The 22,867-nt window shown below is 35.1% G+C and overlaps 1 protein-coding gene across 1 annotated transcript; it reads right to left on the bottom strand.

Moving 5' to 3' along the window:
- Positions 1–4,555: 4,555 nt before the first annotated feature.
- On the bottom strand, positions 4,556–7,307 carry LOC132199776 (cuticle protein CP14.6-like). The gene is made up of 3 exons (XM_059624756.1): positions 7,175–7,307; positions 5,655–5,812; positions 4,556–4,907 (listed from the first exon to the last, which is right to left on the bottom strand). Exons 1-3 carry the CDS (start codon positions 7,181–7,183, stop codon positions 4,637–4,639), a joined length of 438 nt encoding a protein of 145 aa, XP_059480739.1. The 5' UTR covers positions 7,184–7,307; the 3' UTR covers positions 4,556–4,636.
- Positions 7,308–22,867: the final 15,560 nt, after the last annotated feature.

The raw sequence follows: 22,867 nt of genomic DNA, 5'->3' as shown, positions 1-22,867 counted from the left end.
ATAGAGAGAGAGAGAGAGAGAGATGCGACCGACCCACCTTTCATTTAAGAGTGTCTCAACGGTCAACGCAATTTGTCATCGGGCCGCTTGCTGTGCGCTCGCGACAGACTTAATTTACAAGGTTTCTTAAAAAACGTGTTTGCCAAAGTCCAAATAAATAAATCAACCTGCGTGTGTGTTTCACTTTTATTGCAGCGTCTCAATTCGTTTCAATTTATTAATTTTTTTTCTAGATTGTGCAAACAGTTTCTTCTCATTTGTTATAAATATTATTTACTTTGGAATTAGCATCTTTTCTCCACTCATTACTTTCGGCCGCCAAGTTTTTTAAGGTTTTAACTGCTTGTTTGGCACTTTTCATTTTCTAACATGGTAAATCAAGGATTGTTTGTGTTGACCATGATTGAAGGTCGCGCCTCGGAGATGTTCCCAGCAGACAAGTGTGCGAAGAAGTAAATCCGAAAACTGCGCGAATTTCGCGTCGCGCAACACGCGATATCTCTCTCGAGTATACAATTCAGTGGTAAAGGTGTCGAGTGGCCAAAAAAGAGAAAAATTGCAAACTCATTTATCGCCGCGGCGCGCGACGTGTGTGGGATGAGAGCGCGTTTCCACTTGCGTAATTTGCGTCTTGGAAATTATGTCACCTCTCATTCTTGCTTGTTTTGATGCGCACGTGTAAAATAACGTTGGAACGCAACACAATTAAGCTAAAAATTGAAACGTTTAATTATAAAATACTTTAGTTGCCATAAAAGGTAAAAAATGTCGCCTCAAAGGCCAGTCTACCCTTGATGAAGCCGGTTTAAAGTTCAAGTTTTGAATTATTTCAACTATTATGCAGATTTTGAAATAACTTTAAGAAAGTTAAAACCCCTGAATTGGTGTTTTCTACTAATGAAATGTAAATTAATACCGAGGAAATGAAAGCACGTATGGAGATAGGTTTGTAGAAAATAAAGGGCAACAAAGTTTTTTTTTATCTTTGTATCAAATGTTCTGAAAGAAATCAAGCATTTTTTATGTGTAACCTTTCTAAATTAACTCATTTGCTTTGTTGCATGTTTTTCATTAATTGGAAAATTAATCAATTCTACAAAGGTCAAATTTAATTAAACAGATCTTCACAATGAAGGAAGTTTTGTTAAATTTATTTGATTTAATTGAACCTAATTCTGGATAATTATTGAGGAAATTTTTATGGAGAATTTTGTTATTGAAATATGTTGTGGAATTTTGAAACTAATCGAGCATGAGCAAATCAAAACCTTTAAAACTAATTTCAAATAATATTAATCATAATTATCATAAATCTCAATACTCTCAAAAAAGAATTAATTTAATGTGTCTCTAGGTATGAGTTTCTTTATTAAAAATTGCTAAAGTGTTGAAATTTGGCATTGAAATTGTTTTTAAATCTGAATTTCTTACACAACCACCCTAACATTCCTAAAAATTAAAACTTAATTTTTTTAAGAAAAAAAGTATAGATTTATTTTTTTACATCTCTACCATATTTTGAAAAATATCCTTCTTATATTATAAATTATAATAATGACAATATTATATATTATAATTCGCTATTTAAAAAAATGACGATTTATTTATGTTACAAATAGTTTTCTTGGTTTTTACCGTCGCAGGCAGTCACTGAAGTTAATGAAATGCAGCAAAAATCGCCAATTAAATACATTTTAAATTGATTTAGAGCAGGCAAAACAAATATGGTATGTTTTAGGCAAAAGATACATTTATTATTATTTTGCTTTTTAAAATCACAAAATTTCTTTCTATCAGACCAAGTTGTGACCTTATTACTTTTGAACTTCGATCCAATTTTATTCGGGCCAATTCAAAAGCAATTTGCGGCTCTGTAAAATAGTAATTGCAGTTGTCCATGTATGATCGCAGGTGCAGCGCAATCAAACGATAAATTACTGCGATGATGGCATGATTGCCGTTGGCCTGTTCGCGTAACCTCTCCGCCGCGCGACACTTTAAGGGATTAATTATGCATTTTTTCTGTAAAGAGGAGCTGCAAGGTCGAGATGCGGCGACACCGGCCGAGATTGAGACTGACTGTCAGTTGCTCACCTTTGCTTTTCTCACTCTCACTCTCTTTAGACTGAATTCGGTCTATAAATAAAACCGGCTTTTTATGCATTCATTATAATATAAACTATGCTCCATAATCGATTCTCACATACGCGACACCGCACTACTTGCAAATGAGAGATGCCTTTCTAATTGAAAAAATTAATCCCATTGCAAAAGTGAATAAACTCGCCTTTGCACAATGCGACGTATATAATCCTTCCCTTTTTTTCTCCGTCAAGAATGGAAATTACTTGCAATTATTACAACAAAACTCCGGTGGCACTTTTTAAGTAAAATTTATCGCGCGAGATTGGGGAAGGTCAAGTCTTTTGGCTGCCGCGAGCGCGAGGTATTTTAAATCAAAACAATAAAATGTCAGCTGCTGCGGTCGGCTCTCTTCAATGCAAGGGCAAATAACGTGTTTAAGGCACAACAGCTTTATTGGGAGCAGCGAGACCATTTCAACTGGTCTAGAAACACGCGCGTCACATTAATTCAGTTTATGGTCTTAAAAGCAGGTTCTAGTGAACTGAAATGTGATATAAAATTGGAATTATTGCGTTACTTTTAAGTTTCAAATAAAAAATGAACAAGCATAGCTAATTTTGGTAACAAAGATACAAAATTATATATCTCTGAATAAAAATAAATCCCCTTCTTTCAGAGACTTGCAATTAAAGTGGGAGTTAATCTTTGGTTTCAAATGAAAAATTTATTGGAAAAAATATAGAAGACTATAAATAAGAACAAGGAAACACATCCTTAATCCATGCAATATAATAAAATTATATATATCTTAATGTGTTTTGGGTATATCTGGGTATATCCATGATATATATTCAAGGAACAGGGATCAAATAGTGCTCTGATTCACATCAATTCACATCAATAAATAATTCAAATTAATATTTTCATGTAAATTATGCTAAATGTGTAGATTTGTTTTTTTAAAGTCTATATAATTTTGAAAACCTATTTCCCGAATTTCATTCTGAGGTATTTCGACTGCAGCGATAATTTGGAAAGGATCTGACTTTGTGCACATACTTGTAACCAAGTCAAAAATTTGTTTGGGTCTTTATTGAATTTAAATTAATTACATATATTTAAATCTATAAATACAATTATTACACCTCATTTTAGCCAATTAAAAAAAAAATGGATGGTACTTTTGCAAATAGAAGTTAAGGTCCATCACATTGACCCTGCATTTTTGTTTTTCTTGTTGCATACTTTCGTCCTATCAAATGAAGCAAATAATCAAAATTAGATTGAAATCGGAGACTCCGGGAAATTCCTCCCCAGCGAATCAAAATTTAAAGTCCAAAGGTAATTTCTAAAACTTGCCACGTTAATTTTTGAAGGATTCGAATGTAGCTGAAAGTGAGAGCTAGCGATTATTATTTTGCATGAAATATTGAGCACAAAGAGATTAAATTTTACCCCAAAAATCGCGAATTTAAAACATATTATTAGTATATGAAACTCAGTTCCTGATTTCCTGGGTTATGAAAGTTTCAACTTGTCAGTATATGCTTGTAAAAGTTAAAAGTCAATTTAAATGTTTCTCCGAGTTCATTCTCCTGTATGAATCAAATTGCACTTGACTGCTTGCAAATGATTCACTCCCCTCTCTCGTTCTATTTGAAGCCAAGTTAGACGATAGATGACTCACATCAGAGATTGTACACTCGTCGTATTATGTATTATTTACATTTTTCTGAGATTTTGTTTTCGTCTCTCTCGCGTTTCACCTCGCCAAGGTTTTCTGCTGCCGCTCATTTCAAATTCTGTCACCGCACGCTCTGTTTTTCCATTTGTTTTGCGGTTGTTTTGAATTTTGGCGCCGCGCCGCGCCGAGCTTCAGTTTCAGTTCTTTCAATTTATTATGTACCTCAGTTGGCATTTTAAAAAAGTATCTCCCGGCGGGGTGCAATCAAATTTATGGCTTTTTTATTTCCTCCAACAATGAAGACAGAAGAAAGGCCGCGCGCAAAAACCATCAACTCCCACACCGAGTCTCTTCTCCATTCAACGCCCAGCGCAAATGATCTTTTCTTTACTCGTAAAATAAATTAACTCCGGAGAAAAGAAATCACGTTTCTGAGCAGTAGAAAGGGCAACAAGTTGTTTTCATTTGAAAAAAAATGCAGCTTTTAATAATAATTTTATTAATTGGAATTGAATTGATTGTGGATCAAATGTCAAATATAATAATCAAGACAATTAAGAAAATTATTTCATTGCCCTTTGTTGAAGGCGGAGTTTTGCGGGAGGTCGTCCGGAGCGATTTGGGTTCGGTCGAGAATTATAATAATAGAGAGACGAGCACAAGCGTGAAAATTATTAATTCGTCTGCTCTGTTCTCACGGCTGTTGCGCAAAAGCAGACCGGCCGGAGGAAATCCTTGACATTTGCAGCGCCACGATTTTATTTGGGTAAAAGAAGAAGACCTCGATTTTATTGAAAACACAATTTTTGCATTTATTTTTGATTCGCTTTTCTACGAAGTAGGTACATAAGAAAGAAGTGCTCAGGGTCAACCGCTGAAACGGTTGGCGCCGGCGGCCTGCTGCTGCTGCGCGAACCTGATCTGCTCGAGGGCGTGCGCGGGCAGGGGTGGCGGGGTGGGCAGGTGCGCGCCCTCCGCCCTGAAGCCGTTCTCGTCGGCGATGTACGTCACCGTGTACAGGATGCCGTCAGGGCCGGTGTACGAGTACGATCCCTGCGCCACCTGCGCCTCCACGTTCGTGCCGGGGTTCTTCAGGTAGCCCTGCTCCTGGGCCTGGATTCCGTTGCTCGTCGAGTATCTGCAAAAAGTTTTTTATTATTTCAAATTCGGACAGTCCTCGGCAGGACGAGTTCAACCATATGTTGGAAGACCAACTTTAAATTGATTTTAAAAGGTACTTGAATGGCCGCCAGATTTATGGTGGCCAATTTGAGATTTCAAAGTCTTGTAATTTCCTCCATATGAGTCCAATTTAAGTCACTACATATATTTAGAATAGACTAGTCGTGATCTAACACAGAATGAAAAGAACTAGAAATTTCATTTCTGGAAAACTTTATAACACTTTAATGATAAATATTTATTTATTTTAATTGTTGGTTGAAAGTTCTGAAGAAATATAAAGTAAAATTTACAAGGCAAATTTAGTTCCTGAGAGAATTAACTTTATTCCCTCATCCAATGATAAATTTGTAAAAAATTTAATGATAAGGTTAATTAAAATATTTATAAAAATTAAGATATTAAAAATCACTATATCCTATTGTTATTGTAAAAAGAAATGATTGTTTAGTATTTTTACAATTTAAATTGATTGACACCAAAAGAAATTAGGAGATTATTTTCAATATTTTAAATTTTTATTTGATTAAAAAGTTATAATAGATAAAACTTGATAAATTTTAATTAAAGAAAAGCACAAAACCAATTAAATATTTTGAACTTTTATACAAATTGAATCAGTATAAGAAACAAAGGAGAATAAAATATATAAGAAATTCTATATATTATTTTGATATAATTCAGAGTAGTTTGTAATAATTACCCGTATCTGTAGTCGCCGTTGAAGCCGTGGTCGTTGTTGTAGGTGAGGATGGCGGCGCTGGCTTCGGGCGAGCGGTAGATGGGGCCGGCGGGGGCCACGGGCCGTCGGTTGAACTGGGCCGAAGCCACGCTCAGCAGGCAGGTGCACAGCAGACAGGTCTGCAATCAAATCGTGATGATTTGCGTCGTCTCGTGACCGACTAATTGCGCTCGGCAGTAAAATTGATTGACACAAACTGCATTAGAAAAGTGCACGTTGCAATATTTTCTCGACTGATTGCTTTTTAAATTGTTTTGCAAATACATTAAAACCGCCTTCACGTTTTCTATGAGAAAGTTTCAATTAATATTTATAATCTAAATATTCTTTTATAATTATATTTTAATTGAGAGTTTCAATAAATTAAATGTTTAAAACAAATGATATTTTTGAAATTTTGTAATTGAATTTTAAAATTTTGTCTCCAATTTAACAAGATTTATAAAAAATTTTATCAATGCTAATGAAACAATTTTTCAGTAAAAGAAATAAACCCGAGTAAAAATAGAAGGGAATTTGATTTGAGAATTTGCTGGTGGGAGCGAGCGAGAAAATGAAATATTGCGTATGCAAATTTGCCGAGCTGCAATTCGGTCTTGTTACACACATTTGAGATCGAAAAGTCGCGAGAGAGGGCGAATTATGTGCGCGCCGCCCTTTCTTTCTCTCACGCGAGTGAAATGTTGGGAAAAAAAGAATCAGAGAGTTTGTCCGCGGTGGGTGGAAAGAACGAAAGAAGAGGGAAAATCAGCGAACGGCTGGATGGATGCGCTGCTGGCGGCTGACATTTGTTTTGTTTTGCGACCTCGTTAAAAAGGGAGGAGGAGGACGGGACGCCACTTTGGCATAAAAATTCATGCAAAGGCCGAGATGGCTTCGTGAGTCGCAACAAAAGAATGCAGAGTTCAGAAAAATTGGGTGCAAAAATTAATTTCTTGCAAAAGAACAATTATTTTTGGATAATAATATAGGGCAAGTTATTTGAAATAATTTACTCTAAACATTTAATTAAAAGAAAGTGGGGCGAATAAATTTAATTGGAGAAACTTTTGCATCAAAATCAGGTCCAATATTTAATGGAAGAAATTAATTTATAAGTGGCTGAATCTTTTGTTTAAAAAAATTGTGTATAGATGGAAATTTTTAAATTAGACCACTTTTAAAAATAATTAATTTATGGAATTATTTAAATTATTGGAGTACAGAAATAAAAGGAATATTAAAAGGAAAAACTTGGTAAAAAAAAAAGAAATAAAATTTTGAACTTTTTTTTTAAATTTAACAAGTGAATTAGTACAAAATGAATTCAATTGTAAATTGGAGCACGAAAATAAAAAAGTGCGAATTATTGATAGGAGTTTTGTGCAGGTTTTGAAAATCGAACGGTCTCACCGAATGGGATCAGTAGATGTTGGGAAATCCGAGTTTGCATGCAGAGTTTGATTTGGTGGGTGGAAAAGTAGCGAGACTAGAGCACTTACAATCTTCATTGTTGAGGTGTTGGAGTGAATTTGACATGGGTTTGCGGCGGCTGGGTGCTTTTATAGTGGATCGTGATACACATAACTCCAGAGGGAAGGGTGTCTACCTACTCGCAGGACCGATCCCCACTCGCTGCAGGTTGCAGGGAAGTCGATTATTCGACCGGGTTATTAATAATAATAGAGAGAAGAAAGAACACAACTCACGAGAAGCGCCTCCCCTTTTTATTTCTCATCTCACTCTCAATGTTACGCCGCCGTGCAATTTTTCTTCTCGAGAGTTATGAAACGCGCGGCGTGCACGAGATTATTATTATTTTTTTTTTCCATTTTTTGCCGCACTCGATGCGTGAAGTAGTCGCTCCTTTGAACAATGCAGCGGCGGAGGAAGCGCCTTAAAAGATAAAATACAAGTAATTAGCAACGCGCTGACCAGTAGCGCGGCAGGAAGAAGCCCAACTTCATTCTTTCTTTCTTTTGATGCAACACACACACGTGGCATTTCAGATAAATAAAATTAAGCGTGAAATTTATTGTGCCTGAATCCTCTCTCTCTCTTGCAAAACCGCGCCTATCTTATATGTTGTACTTCTTTTTATATTCTAGTTTAAAGTTCGAAATTGAATATTTTTTCGGATTCGTCCTGGGAAAAGCGCTGAATTGCCTAATTCCATTAAGCATTGCACGGCACGGTTTTGCGGTTTTCAATTATTATGTGGAGGATTCCAGCGGTAAAGCACGTACTCCAATCTTGCGCGAATTGTAGTCTTCATGGTGGTCAAAGGTCATTTAATTGGGCCAATTTCATAATAATAAGAACAATATTTTTATTATTTAAGAGGCTTTTGCTGAAAAATAAACGGCCTGATTAATTTTGATGATAATTAGCTTTGGATTTTAGTTCTAAGGAGATGAAGATAGAAATATTCCATTCATTTGGAGAAATCAATTTTTGAAATGTAACTATTTTTCTTATGGGAATTTTCTAAAATAATTTTGACCTCTAAATTTGCCCAACCAAAATTTATAAAATTTCACCTAATCGCGTTCATATCACCCCAATGAAGATTGGTATGGAAAAAGGTTCAAAAGTTTTCATTCAGTGTATCATATTTGAAGCTTAAATTGATTTTTTACTTGGAATTTTTTATGTCTTTATTTCAGTGAAAACCATAAAGTAATTAATTTTAAAAAGTTGCAAAAATTTGAGTGCAAAAGCAGATGCAGCGACGACAAGCAAAACAATGCGCCTCTATAGAGTTTTACGACTTCCAAACTTCTCACGCGACACATTTTACGAAGGAAAAAAAACGGAGCAACTTTTTAAATGGGCCACACTTCTTTGTTAATGAGCTCGGCAGTTTAACGCTCTTTTGAAGGTAAAGTGGCTAATTATCTCTCTCTTGATTCTAATTGTTAAATAATTGTTGTTTGTGCTTTTCATCTCTTTCTCAATGGACCAGAGCATTTTTTTTTCTTACTTGAATGAAATTTATGGTTTAAGTTGAAAGGTATCAAGTAGCGTGTTGCGGATAATGCCGCGTGATTTGTGTAAGCAGGCCTGTCATCCTGTTTTGTGGGCTAAATATTTTTCAGATAAATTAAAAGGCTTTCCGCGTTGAACATCTGCTGCTGTAATAATTCCAAAAAAATAACAAGAAAAACCTCGTCTGACTAGTCTGAGCATCTCTTTCGTTACGAAATGAATAAATATATTTTTGACGCCCATTCCCGCTGCGAACAAGATCTGCTTTTCCAATCTCTCTTCGCATGTCTCTCTCTCTCGTTTTCACTCTCAAAAGCAAATGACTATTATTTTTACGAGATTATGCAACGGACACCTTTTCAATCGCCTATCTCGGACGAATCTGATGCACGAAAGACGAATTAAGAGTTATTTTTTTTATCTTGACTGATGCGCCGTTGAGGAATGCGCCGAGGAATTACGACATGGGATGAAAACGAAAGTGTCCATTTCAAGTGGACTGAAACAAATGATATAATAAAATAAACGAAGAGGCAATTAGTGGAAATTGATAAAGAAGTGAATATAAATAAAAGGCACTGAAATTTTCACGGTCCGAAGGATTTTATTTGGTCATAAAATGAAAAGAAAAAATAAAATGAAATGAATAAAATTTTACAAAAAAAGTAGGGAAATTTTTGTATTATAAAAAGCAATGAATATGAATCCCCACAGATTTTCTTGTTATAAAAACGATGCTATTGATGCTAATAAAAGTGTAATTAAATTATAATTCTTGCAGAAAGAACATTGAAAAGCTGGAAATACAAGTTGATTGAATTTTTCACCGTGTTATTGAAATTCAATTTAAGGAAGAAAAAATCATAGCAAATATTTATGTCATTGCAAGGATTTTTTTACTTCTTTTAAACTATAATTTTGACTTATTTGCAAACATAGGAATACAAATTAATATTTTCTGTTTGAAATAAAAGAAAAATCATTCCCAGCCCCCCAGCCCTTTATGATGAGATAAATTGCTTAGATATAGATAAATGAATAAAACTAAACCGAACTCGTCTCCTATTTAGGTGAAATTTTTAACGCAAAGAAAAAAACAACAATGTTTTTGGCTTTTTGAGGCGCGACGCGCGCGTAATTGCAGTTTACGAGCGGAGTCTGCCTGCGTCGCGTGCTTAACCTATTCGGCGGCGAAACAAAGAAAATGTCAAAAGCACGCACGTGTCTTGCATTTTATCTCGCGCCAAGTGCCTTTTAATTTGGCCTCAAATTAAAAGAGCGCACTTCCTCGAGAGCGCCGAAATTTATGCAAAATGCGTTTCGACCTCTCAAAGAAGATGGAGAGACTTCATTATTTTTGCTCGTCAGTTTGAAAAGCTGCACCTGTGCAGAACATTTTTCGAGACTCGCCTCGGGACTTTGCACTTGATCTCGTTAATTTGTCGACTTGTTTATTGCGATTTTCGACCTTCCGCCGAGAAAGAAAGCGACGTTTTGATTTAGATCGGATTTTAATGCGAGCGCACTTTTAATTTATTGCGTTAAAATATATAGACGGGGAGAAGATCTGCAAGGTTTTATTTATATGCAGTCCTCAACCCAAAAAGTTGCGTGACGCATTTGGAGGCTAAAGATGTTTTTAATCGACGATCCCTCTTTGGAATGTAGTTCCATCAATTTTAAATTATTATTCAGGTCAATTGAGATTGTTTAATAATTAAAGTCAAGTTTTAAATATGAACATTATGAGATTCTCTAAATCCTTTTTTTTTTGTAGAGCAAGGTGAGATTTCGGATATATTTTATATATATATTTTATAATAATTATTTACTAGCTATTTATTGATTTGCAAAATTTGACCATTTCATCAATAAAAAATGCATTTTTTTTTGTTAATTAATTGAGAGTGTGTGATTCTCCAAAAAATTTACTGTATAAGATTCAGAAACTGAGCGAGGAAACGAATTAAAAATTAAATGTTTAGCTATTAATTGGAAATCTGAAAGATCAGGATTTCTGTTTTCAATTTTTCTGTACTACTTTTATTTTGATCCATACTTTGGAAAGAAAAATTAATTTAACATCGAATTTTAGCCGCTTGGCAGAATTATGGATAAGTTTGAGCAGGAAATGACTAAAATAAAATTTAAATTTACGTTTTGCCAAGCTAAAATGGTAATGCAAAACGTCGCACAATCTCTGTTTGTTTTCGGGCATGAATCATGGAGCGGCTTTTTGTCGCAACACAAAATCAATTTTCCATTTCGGGGGACGTATGCTGTGTGTTTGCAGTTTATGGGCACTTTTGCGCTTTTCAATTACATAACAACTGCACATCAACAGCAGACACGAGAGAGAGAGAGAGAGAGAGAGCGAGAGGGGTTGGAATTTAAGGGATGCGGCGCGTTATTACATTATGTAAATGGGCGCGCGCGAGATAATTCGAGTAGAGAGCGGGGGCGTGATGTGGCCTAATAAATTGGCTCTATCAGATCGAGCCAGGGATGCTGCAACACCGACCAGCCGCTCCTCGCAATCGATACTTTGCAAACTCGTTCGCGGAGCGAGAGATGATATTTGATTGCGGCCTCTTATTCTAATTGATTCCCCCGTTCGCACCTTCTCAGTGCGTGTCCGAGCGAAGGATGACTTCCCCCCCCCCCTCCTCCTGGCCGCCACTTTTCCTATAAAACGATCGCACCCGTTCGCATTTGCATCTTTGCCAATCGTCTGCCTACACACACACGTCGCTTCCAACTTTTTTAACACATATTTTTCTTTTAATTAAAATCTTTCTATTAACATTTGAAGCAAAAGAGACTTGTTTTATATCAAAAAAGAGATAAATCTTCTTCAAGTGGCATTTCGGTTCAAAACTGAGACAGATAACTTTTACATTCCTTTTACTGTGCTTTTTCTGAGGTTGAAAACGTTTTTGTTTCAACTTTTTAAGCTTTAACTTTTGCAGCACTTAAGAAATTAAAAATTTCAGACATTTCAAGTGCAAAATTTTGAGATTCAATTAAATTATTTCTCATACAATGCATGCAAAATTGTAAAAAAAATCCTATTAAGAAAAGGAAATCGGTGTTTATTTGAATTCAGAATGTTGAAAGGAAATGATCTGGGATCTGGGGCACTTTTCTGATATAGGTCTTTGAATTTTAAATTAATTTATATCCAGATCAATCCAGATTCTGTCAATTTTACCAACAGAAAAATTAGTTGCAATTATATTTATTGATATGTCACAGAGGCAACCACTGCCCATATCAAGATTATGTTGAATAAATTCAAAATTTTTACATTTTATTCTATAATTGAGAATAAAAAGTACAGTTGTTTATACATTACAAATTTTAAAACAACAAAATTTAAACATTGATTCATCACATAACAAACATAATTAAAAGTTTTTTGCTGAAGGTTTGCATTTCTTTAGACGCATGATTATCCTCCAAATGTTTTATTTTGTTCTCCTATTCCTGGAAAAAAAAACTGCAGCTCCCTTGTCATAATTAGGATCAGACTTTATTTTCGTCTTTTCTTTTAGCCCGATGGCACTCCAGCTTTCTTTTATTTCTTTCAATCAGTCCAATTGCATTTATTTTTTGGGTGAAATCGGGAAAGAATGAGGTGTAATTGGCAGTGAAAAGTTACCATTTTGATTTTCACATATGTTGTTGGGGTTGTTGAAAGGTAGCTTCTCCTAAATTTTCAGCTTAAAATATGGTGCGCTTTTCCGGGAAATCGGATTTTTCCAAAAACAGAAAATATTGAATATCTTTGCTAAAAATGAGAATATATGAATGCTCTCTTCACTACCAGACGTAACTTTTCACGCCCGACAACTTTGCTGTTGATTATTTTCGTGTAGGTCAAAGGTCAAGGTCACTAATTAGCAAATTTCACTTTCAAACGCAATTTTCGCAAAGAAGCACACCTTGGATTTTTTTCGTGATATACAAAAAAATGTAGCCCTAAGTGTGTAGAACAAAATACTTGATTTCCAGATTGGTAACTTTTTCTGTTTAATTGATATTTTTAATTGAATATAAAAAAACAATGAAAAATCACTTTTCCGCAAACGAAATTAATTTTCAAACAGCGATAATTTTTTTTCTGTTAGAGATACGCAAAAACATGTAAGTACAAAAAGTGTTTCTAATGACCTAACCTATCGAACCATGTATCGATCATGTAGGTCGAGTCACTTAAGGTCATTGACCTCAGTGACCTGTGACCTTGAAAAACGATATTGCAAAAAATTGGAAACTTTTCGAAAAAGGCGCACTTTTTTCATTATTTAATGAACCAATATTTTGCAAAATCATTTTTCAAGGTCACAGGTCACTGAGGTCAATGACCTTAAGTGGCTCGACCTACATGATCGATACATGGTTCGATAGGTTAGGTCATTAGAAACACTTTTTGTACTTACATGTTTTTGCGTATCTCTAGCAGAAAAAAAATTATCGATGTTTGAAAATTAATTTCGTTTGCGGAAAAGTGATTTTTCACTGTTTTTTATATTCAATTAAAAATATCAATTAAACAGAAAAAGTTACCAATCTGGAAATCAAGTATTTTGTTCTACACACTTAGGGCTACATTTTTTTGTATATCACGAAAAAAATTCAAGGTGTGCTTCTTTGCGAAAATTGCGTTTGAAAGTGAAATTTGCTAATTAGTGACCTTGACCTTTGACCTATACGAAAATAATCAACAGCAAAGTTGTCGGGCGTGAAAAGTTACGTCTGGTAGTGAAGAGAGCATTCATATATTCTCATTTTTAGCAAAGATATTCAATATTTTCTGTTTTTGGAAAAATCTGATTTCCCGGAAAAGCGCACCATATTTTAAGCTGAAAATTTAGGAGAAGCTACCTTTCAACAACCCCAACAACATATGTGAAAATCAAAATGGTAACTTTTTACTGCCAATTACACCTCATCCTTTCCCGATTTCACCCTTTTATATTTTTCTCATAAATGAAAAGACAAATTTCAGGAATTATCTGTTGATATTATCATAAGACAAATTTTAATATCATTAAGGTTTAGATTTTTTTTATTAAATTGAAATATTTCAAATAATTTCCTCTTCAAAATTTAAAAATGCAACGACGCTGATGTAGATTAAAGGTTCATACTTTATCCATTTTTTTTATCCCCCTTTCGGTGAACTCGGACGTCTTACAACTCTGTTAAACACATAAAATGCACATAATAGCAGAAGTGAACACGATGTTTTGTTGTTTTTGTTATTGTACAATCGGTGCTCGAACACTGCACGGACGACTCGCTCCTCTCGTTTTTCAAAGGCGCTCTTTTAATAAAATAAAAACATTCGTGTTTATTTTTTTTTTTCAACTTTGGCTTTGGTGCACAATGAGCTGCCGTCTCTAATTGCTTCGCACTTGCAAGGTTTGTGCGCATCAAGTGTGACTTGATACGTCAAGTAAAAGAAGTTTTTTCTTGGAAATTAAAAAAAAAATGAATTATCGGATTCCAATAAAAAAATTAAAAAGTCAGCTCATGCAAATTCCAGCCAAGCAGGCTGCGAGTGTTGCATAAATTGAAAGGTCACACCGCATTTCACTCTTTATACAAATAAAAATCTTCATAATTTTCCGCGAATTATAAAAATAAGTTTAAATTATTCAAGTTAAGTAAACTTGGCCAACTTGGTTTTCAAAACTGTGAAGTTTTCAATTGAAATATAGAAGCACCTTAAGGCCTTTTCCTTTAATACAGCTGTCAGCGACAATTTATGAAAGACCGCTGCTTGAATATTAATTAAATTGCAGCGGCGGAAGCGAATTTTTTTTCTGAATGGCTTTGAATTTTCCGTCTGCGAAGCAAAAACAAAACTCGTTGCTCAAGAGGGCGTTTGAGGCGCGCGAAAATCGATTTCTATCAAAATATTATTTATAAATATAGGATTTAAAAGGAAGTGCGACGCCCCAGCCACACACGCGCGCCATGACACTGCACAATTTGCATTTTGACATCCGACCCCGGCGTGGCCCTTTATTTTCCGTAAATGAAAAGTGAGAGCAGTTTTTTAAAACTTTTATATCTTTGGAGCCGATTCAAATGCATTGGAAAGTGTTTAATTCTCGATTCAGCACATATGCGAGTTAATCGGCGCGTTGAGTGAAATTGGTTTTTCATTGTTTCTCGTCGCTACATAATAATCACCCGCAGCCGGATCGCAACAAAAGTCGCAGCCGTCAATATATTTTGTGCTCACATACTTTGCGCAACGGCAAAAAGCTCTTTCTTAACATATCTATTAATTGGACACACACAATTGAAATAACAATCAGCTTTAGAAGGGAGTTTGCACACCTAATACATTTCAATTAGTTAAGTGGCCCGAATTTAGTAATAATCGCTTTTTCAATGTGAGAGAAACAAAAAATTGAAAGTTAAAAATTCCTTTCGTGCATTTAAAGGAATGAAAGTAAAATAATCATTCCTAACTTTCTTAATTGATGTTTTAATAGTTATTTATTATTATCTAATTTCCATAGCTTTTCTTTATATGATGAAGAAAAATTGTAGTTTATTCTATTTTATTAATAATTTTTTATCAACAAACAGAAAAATGTGGATTTGTAATTATGAAATTTGTTGAAAACTCTATTGATTGCGAGTACAACTTTCAAACTTACATCTTTAAAGGTTAAAATTAAAATTCACTTACCAGTTTTAGCGACAAGATTTTCAGTATTTTCACTTATTTTTAGAATAATCATTAATGCTAAGCACTCGGTTTGTGCACGCGGTGTGAATTTATTATTATTTTTACTCTTCATAAATTAATTTACATTTGGAGAAGGTGATAATAAAAATAAAATGTGAAAAAACGGCAGCACCTCCGGCGAACAAGTCGCTAACATGAGTGGAGCAAAAAAAAAGGACGGAATTGAATTAACAAGATAATTTAATCCTAAAAAAAGAATGCCTCTTCAGCAAAGAATTAGTCTGGGACAGAATTTATTATAGATTTTTCAAGAAAAACATGAAAATAAGCTAAAAAAAATCTCAAAATCTGCTCTCAAAGAGGTTGAAAATAATGAAATTCAATGAAAAAGTCAAGTTACTATCAATGGTGAAGTTTTTTCCCTCCAAAATAGCAGCAACCAAAATTCCTCCATTTTAATTTTATTGCTATATTTTTTCTTTTCCTTAAGTCAGATGAGTCAGGCGTTCTTCCTCTCCAAAATGTTGTGTTAAAAAAATGAAAACTGTCAGATTTTTTTACATTTTCAATTCAAAATTAAACCATCGAAAAATCAGATGATTCGTTAGATTCACTCGTATAATTTGTGGCAAAATATGTTACTAACAACATTATTTGCAAATTGATTTACGACGGGGATTGTAATTTGGCTGGATCATGCAACTCTAATGCGTTTACAATCGTCGTGCTTGGGATTGCGGCACAGACGGATCGATGGCCATAAAAGCGCCGCCGACACATGTAATAATAATTTGCGACAGATATAAAAATGCAAATTTCGAGTCGTTGAATTTGGCCGCCGCCGCCGCCGCGTTCCACTGATCGCGAACAGGAAGATGCGAGGCCTTCAGACGAAGAAGGCAATTGTTGTGAAAATATTAAGCAGGCCTTTCTCCGCGCCTAGCCAAAGACTCAACTTTGCACTGACAAAATCGCGCGCGCGCGCGACCTTCAACCGCTCCCATCCGAAAGTGAAAGAGAGATGCTGCTCGCGGATGGATGGATGGACTAGAATAATGTGAAAGGTCAACTCTTCGACAATTGCAGTTGCATAATTAACAACCCAAAATAAAATCGCCGCGTTGATCTTTAATCGAACGTAATTTCAAAGAATCTATTGCGAATAATGGAAAACCCTGAGAGAAAGATTTTTATCTCCCTGAGTGAGCGAGGAGGAGAATTTCCTCCTTACATTCTTCACTGCACCCATTTGAACTAAGAGCTCTTGACATTTCCTCGATTTCCTTGAAATGTCACACCAGTTCTTCTCTATTAGTATTATTTATTAATAAGGATGCCGTAATTTTTCATGTCAACCGTTTCCTTTTTTTATCAAGGAAATATTTTGAAATCTTCCTGAATCAATTTAAATATCTCAAATTTCTTTATTATCCAGGATCTTGCGATATCCACTCTGCAATTAAAACTTCCAAAGCAGCAGATCTATGTAAATTTTTTATGTAGATTGACCTATTGATTTTATTTTTCCGTTCAATTGGGGTCATATGAACATGATTTGGTGAAATTTTCATCAATTTTAGTTGGACCAATTTTTAACAATAAAATATTTTAGTAAATAAAAATAAGAATATTATAATTGAGGGTAAAAATAAAAGCGAACAGGTTAATTTTTTAATGCAAGACACTACCAGAAAATATGAAAATAATATGATAAATTAATGAAATTTAATTTCACCTACTAATTTTAAATATTATTTTGAAGAGTTACGCTTAATTGAGGGTGTTGAATTAAAAAAAATTAAGCAACCTTCCATTTGGTTGCTCATGAATAGATTTTTCCTTATTCTCTTTCGGTAATCCACTCTTCCCATTTTTATAATTTTTTTAACATATTTTTTTTCTCGTAAATTGGCGTGTGCTCGGAATGGTCTGGAAGGTCATTTATCATCTGCTGTGTTAGAGAGACGCCGCGAAAAAAAGTTGTCCGCCTCTCGTCCATATATTCCGTGGCATTTGCCGCGAGTGCGTTATTTCGAGCTGAAAATGGAACGCGTAACCTTTTCCAACTGCAGCTTTTCCTTCGTGCATAATGAACGTGTACAATATTCGTGACGCAAAACGTGTCCAATTAACTCTCACTGCTTGAAAAAAAAGATGAGTCGCGTTGCAAAATGCATCGATTTCAATGTCACCCGTGCAGCAGGTCACTCAGCGTGAAATGCACACTCACTTTTGACGAATTACTTTTCAATTAGCACGCAAATTGAATAATCCATCACTCGCAACTGACGTAACCGGCAAGTTGGAAAACTTGCAAAAATTTGCATGAATTTTTTACCATCAAGGATTGAAGAGACTAATTAATTAATCTTAATTAGAAAGGCTTTCTTTAAATTACTTATTAATAAAAATTTTTATCAAACCCATTTAATTCAGCAATTTGATCAGAAATTAACTATTAAAGACTAATTAAAAAAAATTGTGTTCATGAAAATATTTTAATTTTTTCTTTTTAATTTTAGGAGAGTTTTAAATCACCAAGAATCACCACTCTTGTTTTATTTATTTTATATTGCTCCTTCATATAAAATGCAGTACATTTTCTAAATTCAGTGAAGTAAAAAGGGTAAAAAGCAGAAATATCAGTATATTGGAATAATAGCCCAGTATTGGATGATAAGTTTTTTTTAAAAATCCCATCAATTTTCAAATTTGTTCTCATTTCCTGTTCAAAGAAAGTAAATTATTATTAACAAAACTGTGGGAAAGATCTAAATTTAAAACATTCGCCTAATATTTTTTTGAATAAATTACTAATTTGTTTTAAAAATTTCTCCTACTTTTTATTTCCATAATTTTTAAAGAAAAATATGAATGAATTTTCTAAATTTCCTTAGAAATTAATGAACTTTAAATTACAATTGTAAATTAATATTTTGATGTTGAAGTGGGATGAAGAAACCAGAAGGTGCAGGTTTATCAATTTGAGGTTGAAACGAGAGCGATAATTGCGCGGTGGCGCGATAAGGAAACGAGCAAAGCGAGGTGAAGCAAAGTGGGCAGATCAGTTGCTGGACTTTGTCAGGTTCTCCGTGACCTAAGAATGCACTTTCACTCTCCTCGCGGACGAGAGGATGCTCCTCGCTCCGGCGGTGGCCAACAACTGGTCGGACACCAACGCGCCATAAACGCTTATGTGTTTGCCAAGCCGACAAATGTTAAACTCGCCTGCAGGCCTCGCGTGGTGTTGCGCGCCGAGCCAGCAAAGGACCCAACCAACCTTTCGCTACCCGTAACCTTTCAGTTGTGACGAAACCACTCCGCCTAATACCAGCGCATTCAAATATCGTTTCAATTCCTTGTCATCTGAAAAGATTCAATTTCAAATCATTTGAATTCATGTATCAATTTTTTTTTTTTTCAATATTTATGTTGAATTTTAAAATTTATTTTACTTATTGAAACTTTCAATTTTTACACCAAATAAAAAGGAAATTTCTGGCATTCTCAGCAATTTGAACGAATAAAAATTATAAAGGAAAATTTTTTGAATGCAAAAGAATGTTCAATTTTTCTTGCTATAATCAACTTTTTATTATATATCTCAATAGATTCAAACGTTTCATTAAAATAAAACCTATTAAAACTGCGACTTAATAAAATATTATATTGGATTAAAGAGTATTTTCTTGCTTATAAAATATTAATAAGGAAACATAACTTTTCCTCCTCAATCTACTTTTGTGCTCATCAAAATTGTGCGTTGCGCAAGACGGAGTCGAGTTGGAGCGGAATTGAAACTCTGCACAATCCTATATGCGAGAAATTATTAATAAGGACGGAAAATAGAGTGAGAGAATTTGCATGTTCGCCAGAGAGAAAACGCGATCAATCTTGCCCCGCGATCCTCCGAGCGAGGGGAAATTCAAATTGGCCTGCCAGACATGAGCTCGACACAAAACACACCGCGCGCGAATGAATTTGCATCGCTCCTGCAGACTTGATTTTTTTAACACTGAATGCACTCGAATCACATGCTCAACAACAGGCATCTACAAATTCAATAAAAATTCTGTTTTTATTTTATTTTTGTAAAATTAACTAAGTAGTTCATATCATGCTGCGGAGTTTTATCAAATTGTCAAGCAATAAAATTGACATAAGTTTCAAGCTGCAAATCTCATGAAAACACACTTTTCTGGCCACAATGATCTTTACCGACTCTTTTTTTAAAATTTTCATACCTATTTTATAATTTTTAATTCCATATAATTATTGTATATGTAAAAACATTTATAAATTCTAATGGTATTCAAATATTACAAAAATTGAAGTATTTAAACTTTTGTAATTTGTATTCGTTTGTAAGACCAAAAAATTCACACATTTAATAGATATTAATTTTTAATATAATAATCTTATTTTCTCCTTTTTAGTGTTGAATATTTTTTATACTTTGTAATGAGTTGAGTAGAATAAAAAAAAATAATGATAGTAAAATAAATAATTTTTGGCAAAAAAAAAAAAGAATTTCAGATCCGTCTTGTAAAAATTTCGTGATTGGGAGAAAAATGTCAGCGTTTTTCACCCGATTGAGTTTAAAATTAAGTACGCGGAGCCGTCACGGATTTGTATGGAGATTTTTATCATCGCCGTACAAAAGCAGAAATCGAGGAGAAGCAAAAGAGTCGCGGGAAAATCCACGGTTTGTTTGTGAATTCTGTAAAGCGCTCGGCCGACTGATGGCAATTTGATGTGCATCTGCCTTTAGAAAAAGTGATGTTGTCGACGGGTGCAGCGGCCGCTTTAATTCTACGGCAGAAAAATGATTCGCTGCTGGGAAAAAGCAAAATCCTGGATTGCCTCACGCGCGCGCCGTAATTTATGGTTTTTGCCGGCGATCGCAACACAAAAGGGCGCCGCGGCGCGCTGCAGACACAAAGATGCATTTTCATTTTTATTGATGTGCACCAACCGGAGCGCGCAAAACACACGTTCGTGACGTGAATCATTGTGTGGAAAATTAACACCTGTTTAAATTTTAAATTAGAATTTTGAAGCAAAATATTAGTATTTTTTCCAAAATAAAATTATTGTTAATTGTAGACACTTTTATTTTAAGTATTTTTAACCTGAATATTATTGTTGAAAATTTTATTTATTCTTATAAGAGTTTAAAAAATAAAAACAAGTTTTACTCTTTGCTTAATTTTTTTTTATTTTATAATTCAGATAAAAAATTCACTCTAAGGATTTCCCAGTAAGCTTCCAAACAAAGAGCAAATTCAGATTAAATTCTGTTTCATAAAAATTATGATCGCTGACAATGAGAGTCGCAGACCGTGACCAAAACTTATTTGTTTAATGAACAAATCAAATTTCTTTATAGCCTAATTTTTCACTTCATTGCTTCTTGTTTATGGTAAATCTAAAATAATTCGTTTCGGAAAATTTTACAACATGTGATGTTGTAAGTAAAATTTTAGATCTAATTAATTAAAAATGCCTTATTTTACAGAATAATTAATTTTGGAGCAAATTGAAGAAGAATTAAATAAATAATTAATTCTCTCCACTTGACCAAAAAATTAATAGTTTTAAAAATTAATCAACTTTTATCTCCACGTCTTTTATGATTTTGGTAATTTGAAATGGATTTGAATAATATATGTGTTGGCGACGATGGAACTTTTGTTCATTGTGCGAAAAGCGGGGCTTAATCTGGCGGGCCCAGGCTTCCCTTGAAAGTCTGAAACAAACAAACAAACAAAGTCTGGAATTGCGCGCTGCGTGCGAATTCCTGCGCCGCTTCCAACAATCGAATCGACATAGTTGCCGGCGAGAAATGCGTCGCGTTTTGTCTCTTGCTCGCATCCCAACGATTTATATTATTTTACTCATCTCGCAAACACACACAGGTCTATCGACCGCGCCGACTGCTGCGCCGCCTAACTCTAAAATGTCACAAAAAATTCAAATTTTAAGAAGAGAGAAAAATTTACAAATGAAACTAACAGACATTATATCAATCTTTTATAAGTTCTTTGCGACTTTTTAAATTAAACAGATTACTTGGATACGGAAATATTTAAAAAAAGTTTTAAAAATGTGAAGTGATTTTTCTTTTAATACAATTTGAAAACCGAAAACGTAAGAAAGAAAATTGATTTCGTCTCAAAATATTTCTGGGTATTCTGAATGATTTTACACTCTTGTAAGAGAAGAATGTTGAAAAGAATCAATAATAAGGTGTGGCATTAATCCTAGAAGTGGTTTACAAGTTTGTATATAAAAGTCGCAAAAAATATGTAAATGCCGAAAAATTGATCACAACAATTCAAGATTGCAGAAGAACGCTTCCTTTTGGGAGCAAAGTTTTTTCGTTTGGCGAGGACGGGAGAGAATCAACAGGCTTGAGCGGCAGCACCGAGTGGAAAGAAAAGTGTGGCCAGTCGTTGGCTGCGGCGGCGGCGTTATCTTCTTTAACACAAGAGAAGAGATAAGCGCGAGCGAGACACATCTCGGCGCTGCTGCGAATTGCGTTGCGCCGCCGCAGCCAGAGCGGACAAACAATTCATTTCATTTATCCGACGTTTCCTTTGTACACGGGGGATTAAAATTTATCTTGAACATGCGGAACTCGTTTCAAAACTTGCACAAAATTAATTGCGAAAAAAATGCAGTTGGACAATTAAACAGGTTAAAAAAAAATTAAAATTAAAAAACTGTTGAAAATTGATATAAAGTGAGGCCACGGTAATTGACGCGAATACAATTTACAGAGGGGGTGGACTTTTCCATGGGGGTTGATGAGGGGTGTGTCGAATGTCAATTTCGGCGTGGAAATCGATTCAGCCACTTTCGAAAACACAGCAGAGTTGAAGGAAGGTCTGGAAGAGCGTCTCTCTCACAAGCCCTTATCAGTTCTCCGTCCAGTTTTGAATTTCACACAAGACCAGAGAATGGTAAGGAAGCGTAAGAGGCACAAAAATTCGATCCAAAGAGCTGAAAATCGCAAATATTTATGAAAGAACGGCCGCGCCGCACGGATCGATGCGAAGAAAGAACTGAAGAAAGAGAGAGCGTGGACGAGGAGATCGGCATGGGAAAAATAATAAAAGCAGCCAAAGCCCCTCGCTTGCTCTTAACAAAAAAAAAAAAAAAAGCAGCAGCCACATGTGTGCAGCTCTATTGAAAAACGGTCTTTTCTTTCTTTCTTCTCCTCCCCATCCGTGTCTGGGGTCCACATGCACGCGCTACACAAAACGCGAGGACGAAAAAACAGAGAGCTCGGGGGCAACTCGGGGCCCCCGACGAACACCTACCCGAAGATGGAGGCGCCCCGCCTAGGGCGTCGCTGGGGCGCTTCGTCCACGTCGTCCCAGCCCTCTGCCCCCGGCCTGCCCCCGGGGGCGCCCGAGACCCCGGCCGGGGCGGACGGGAGGCGGGCGGGCGCGACCGAGCCGGCGGCCGCTGAGAAAATCGTTAATATTCT

The sequence above is a fragment of the Neocloeon triangulifer genome, unplaced genomic scaffold, assembly GCF_031216515.1.
Source record: "Neocloeon triangulifer isolate White Clay Creek 2 clone unplaced genomic scaffold, ASM3121651v1 ptg000014l, whole genome shotgun sequence".
NCBI classification, from domain to species: Eukaryota; Metazoa; Arthropoda; class Insecta; order Ephemeroptera; family Baetidae; genus Neocloeon; species Neocloeon triangulifer.
Note: the sequence above shows the minus strand (reverse complement) of the source record. Positions and strands in the feature narration are given on the sequence as shown.

What these genes read in the sequence shown, in the direction of transcription:
- LOC132199776 (XM_059624756.1), bottom strand. An exon ending in AACGGCGACTACAGATACGG is followed by an intron (nt 4,908 to 5,654) that starts GTAATTATTACA and finishes AACTTTTTGCAG; the next exon opens with ATACTCGACGAGCAACGGAA.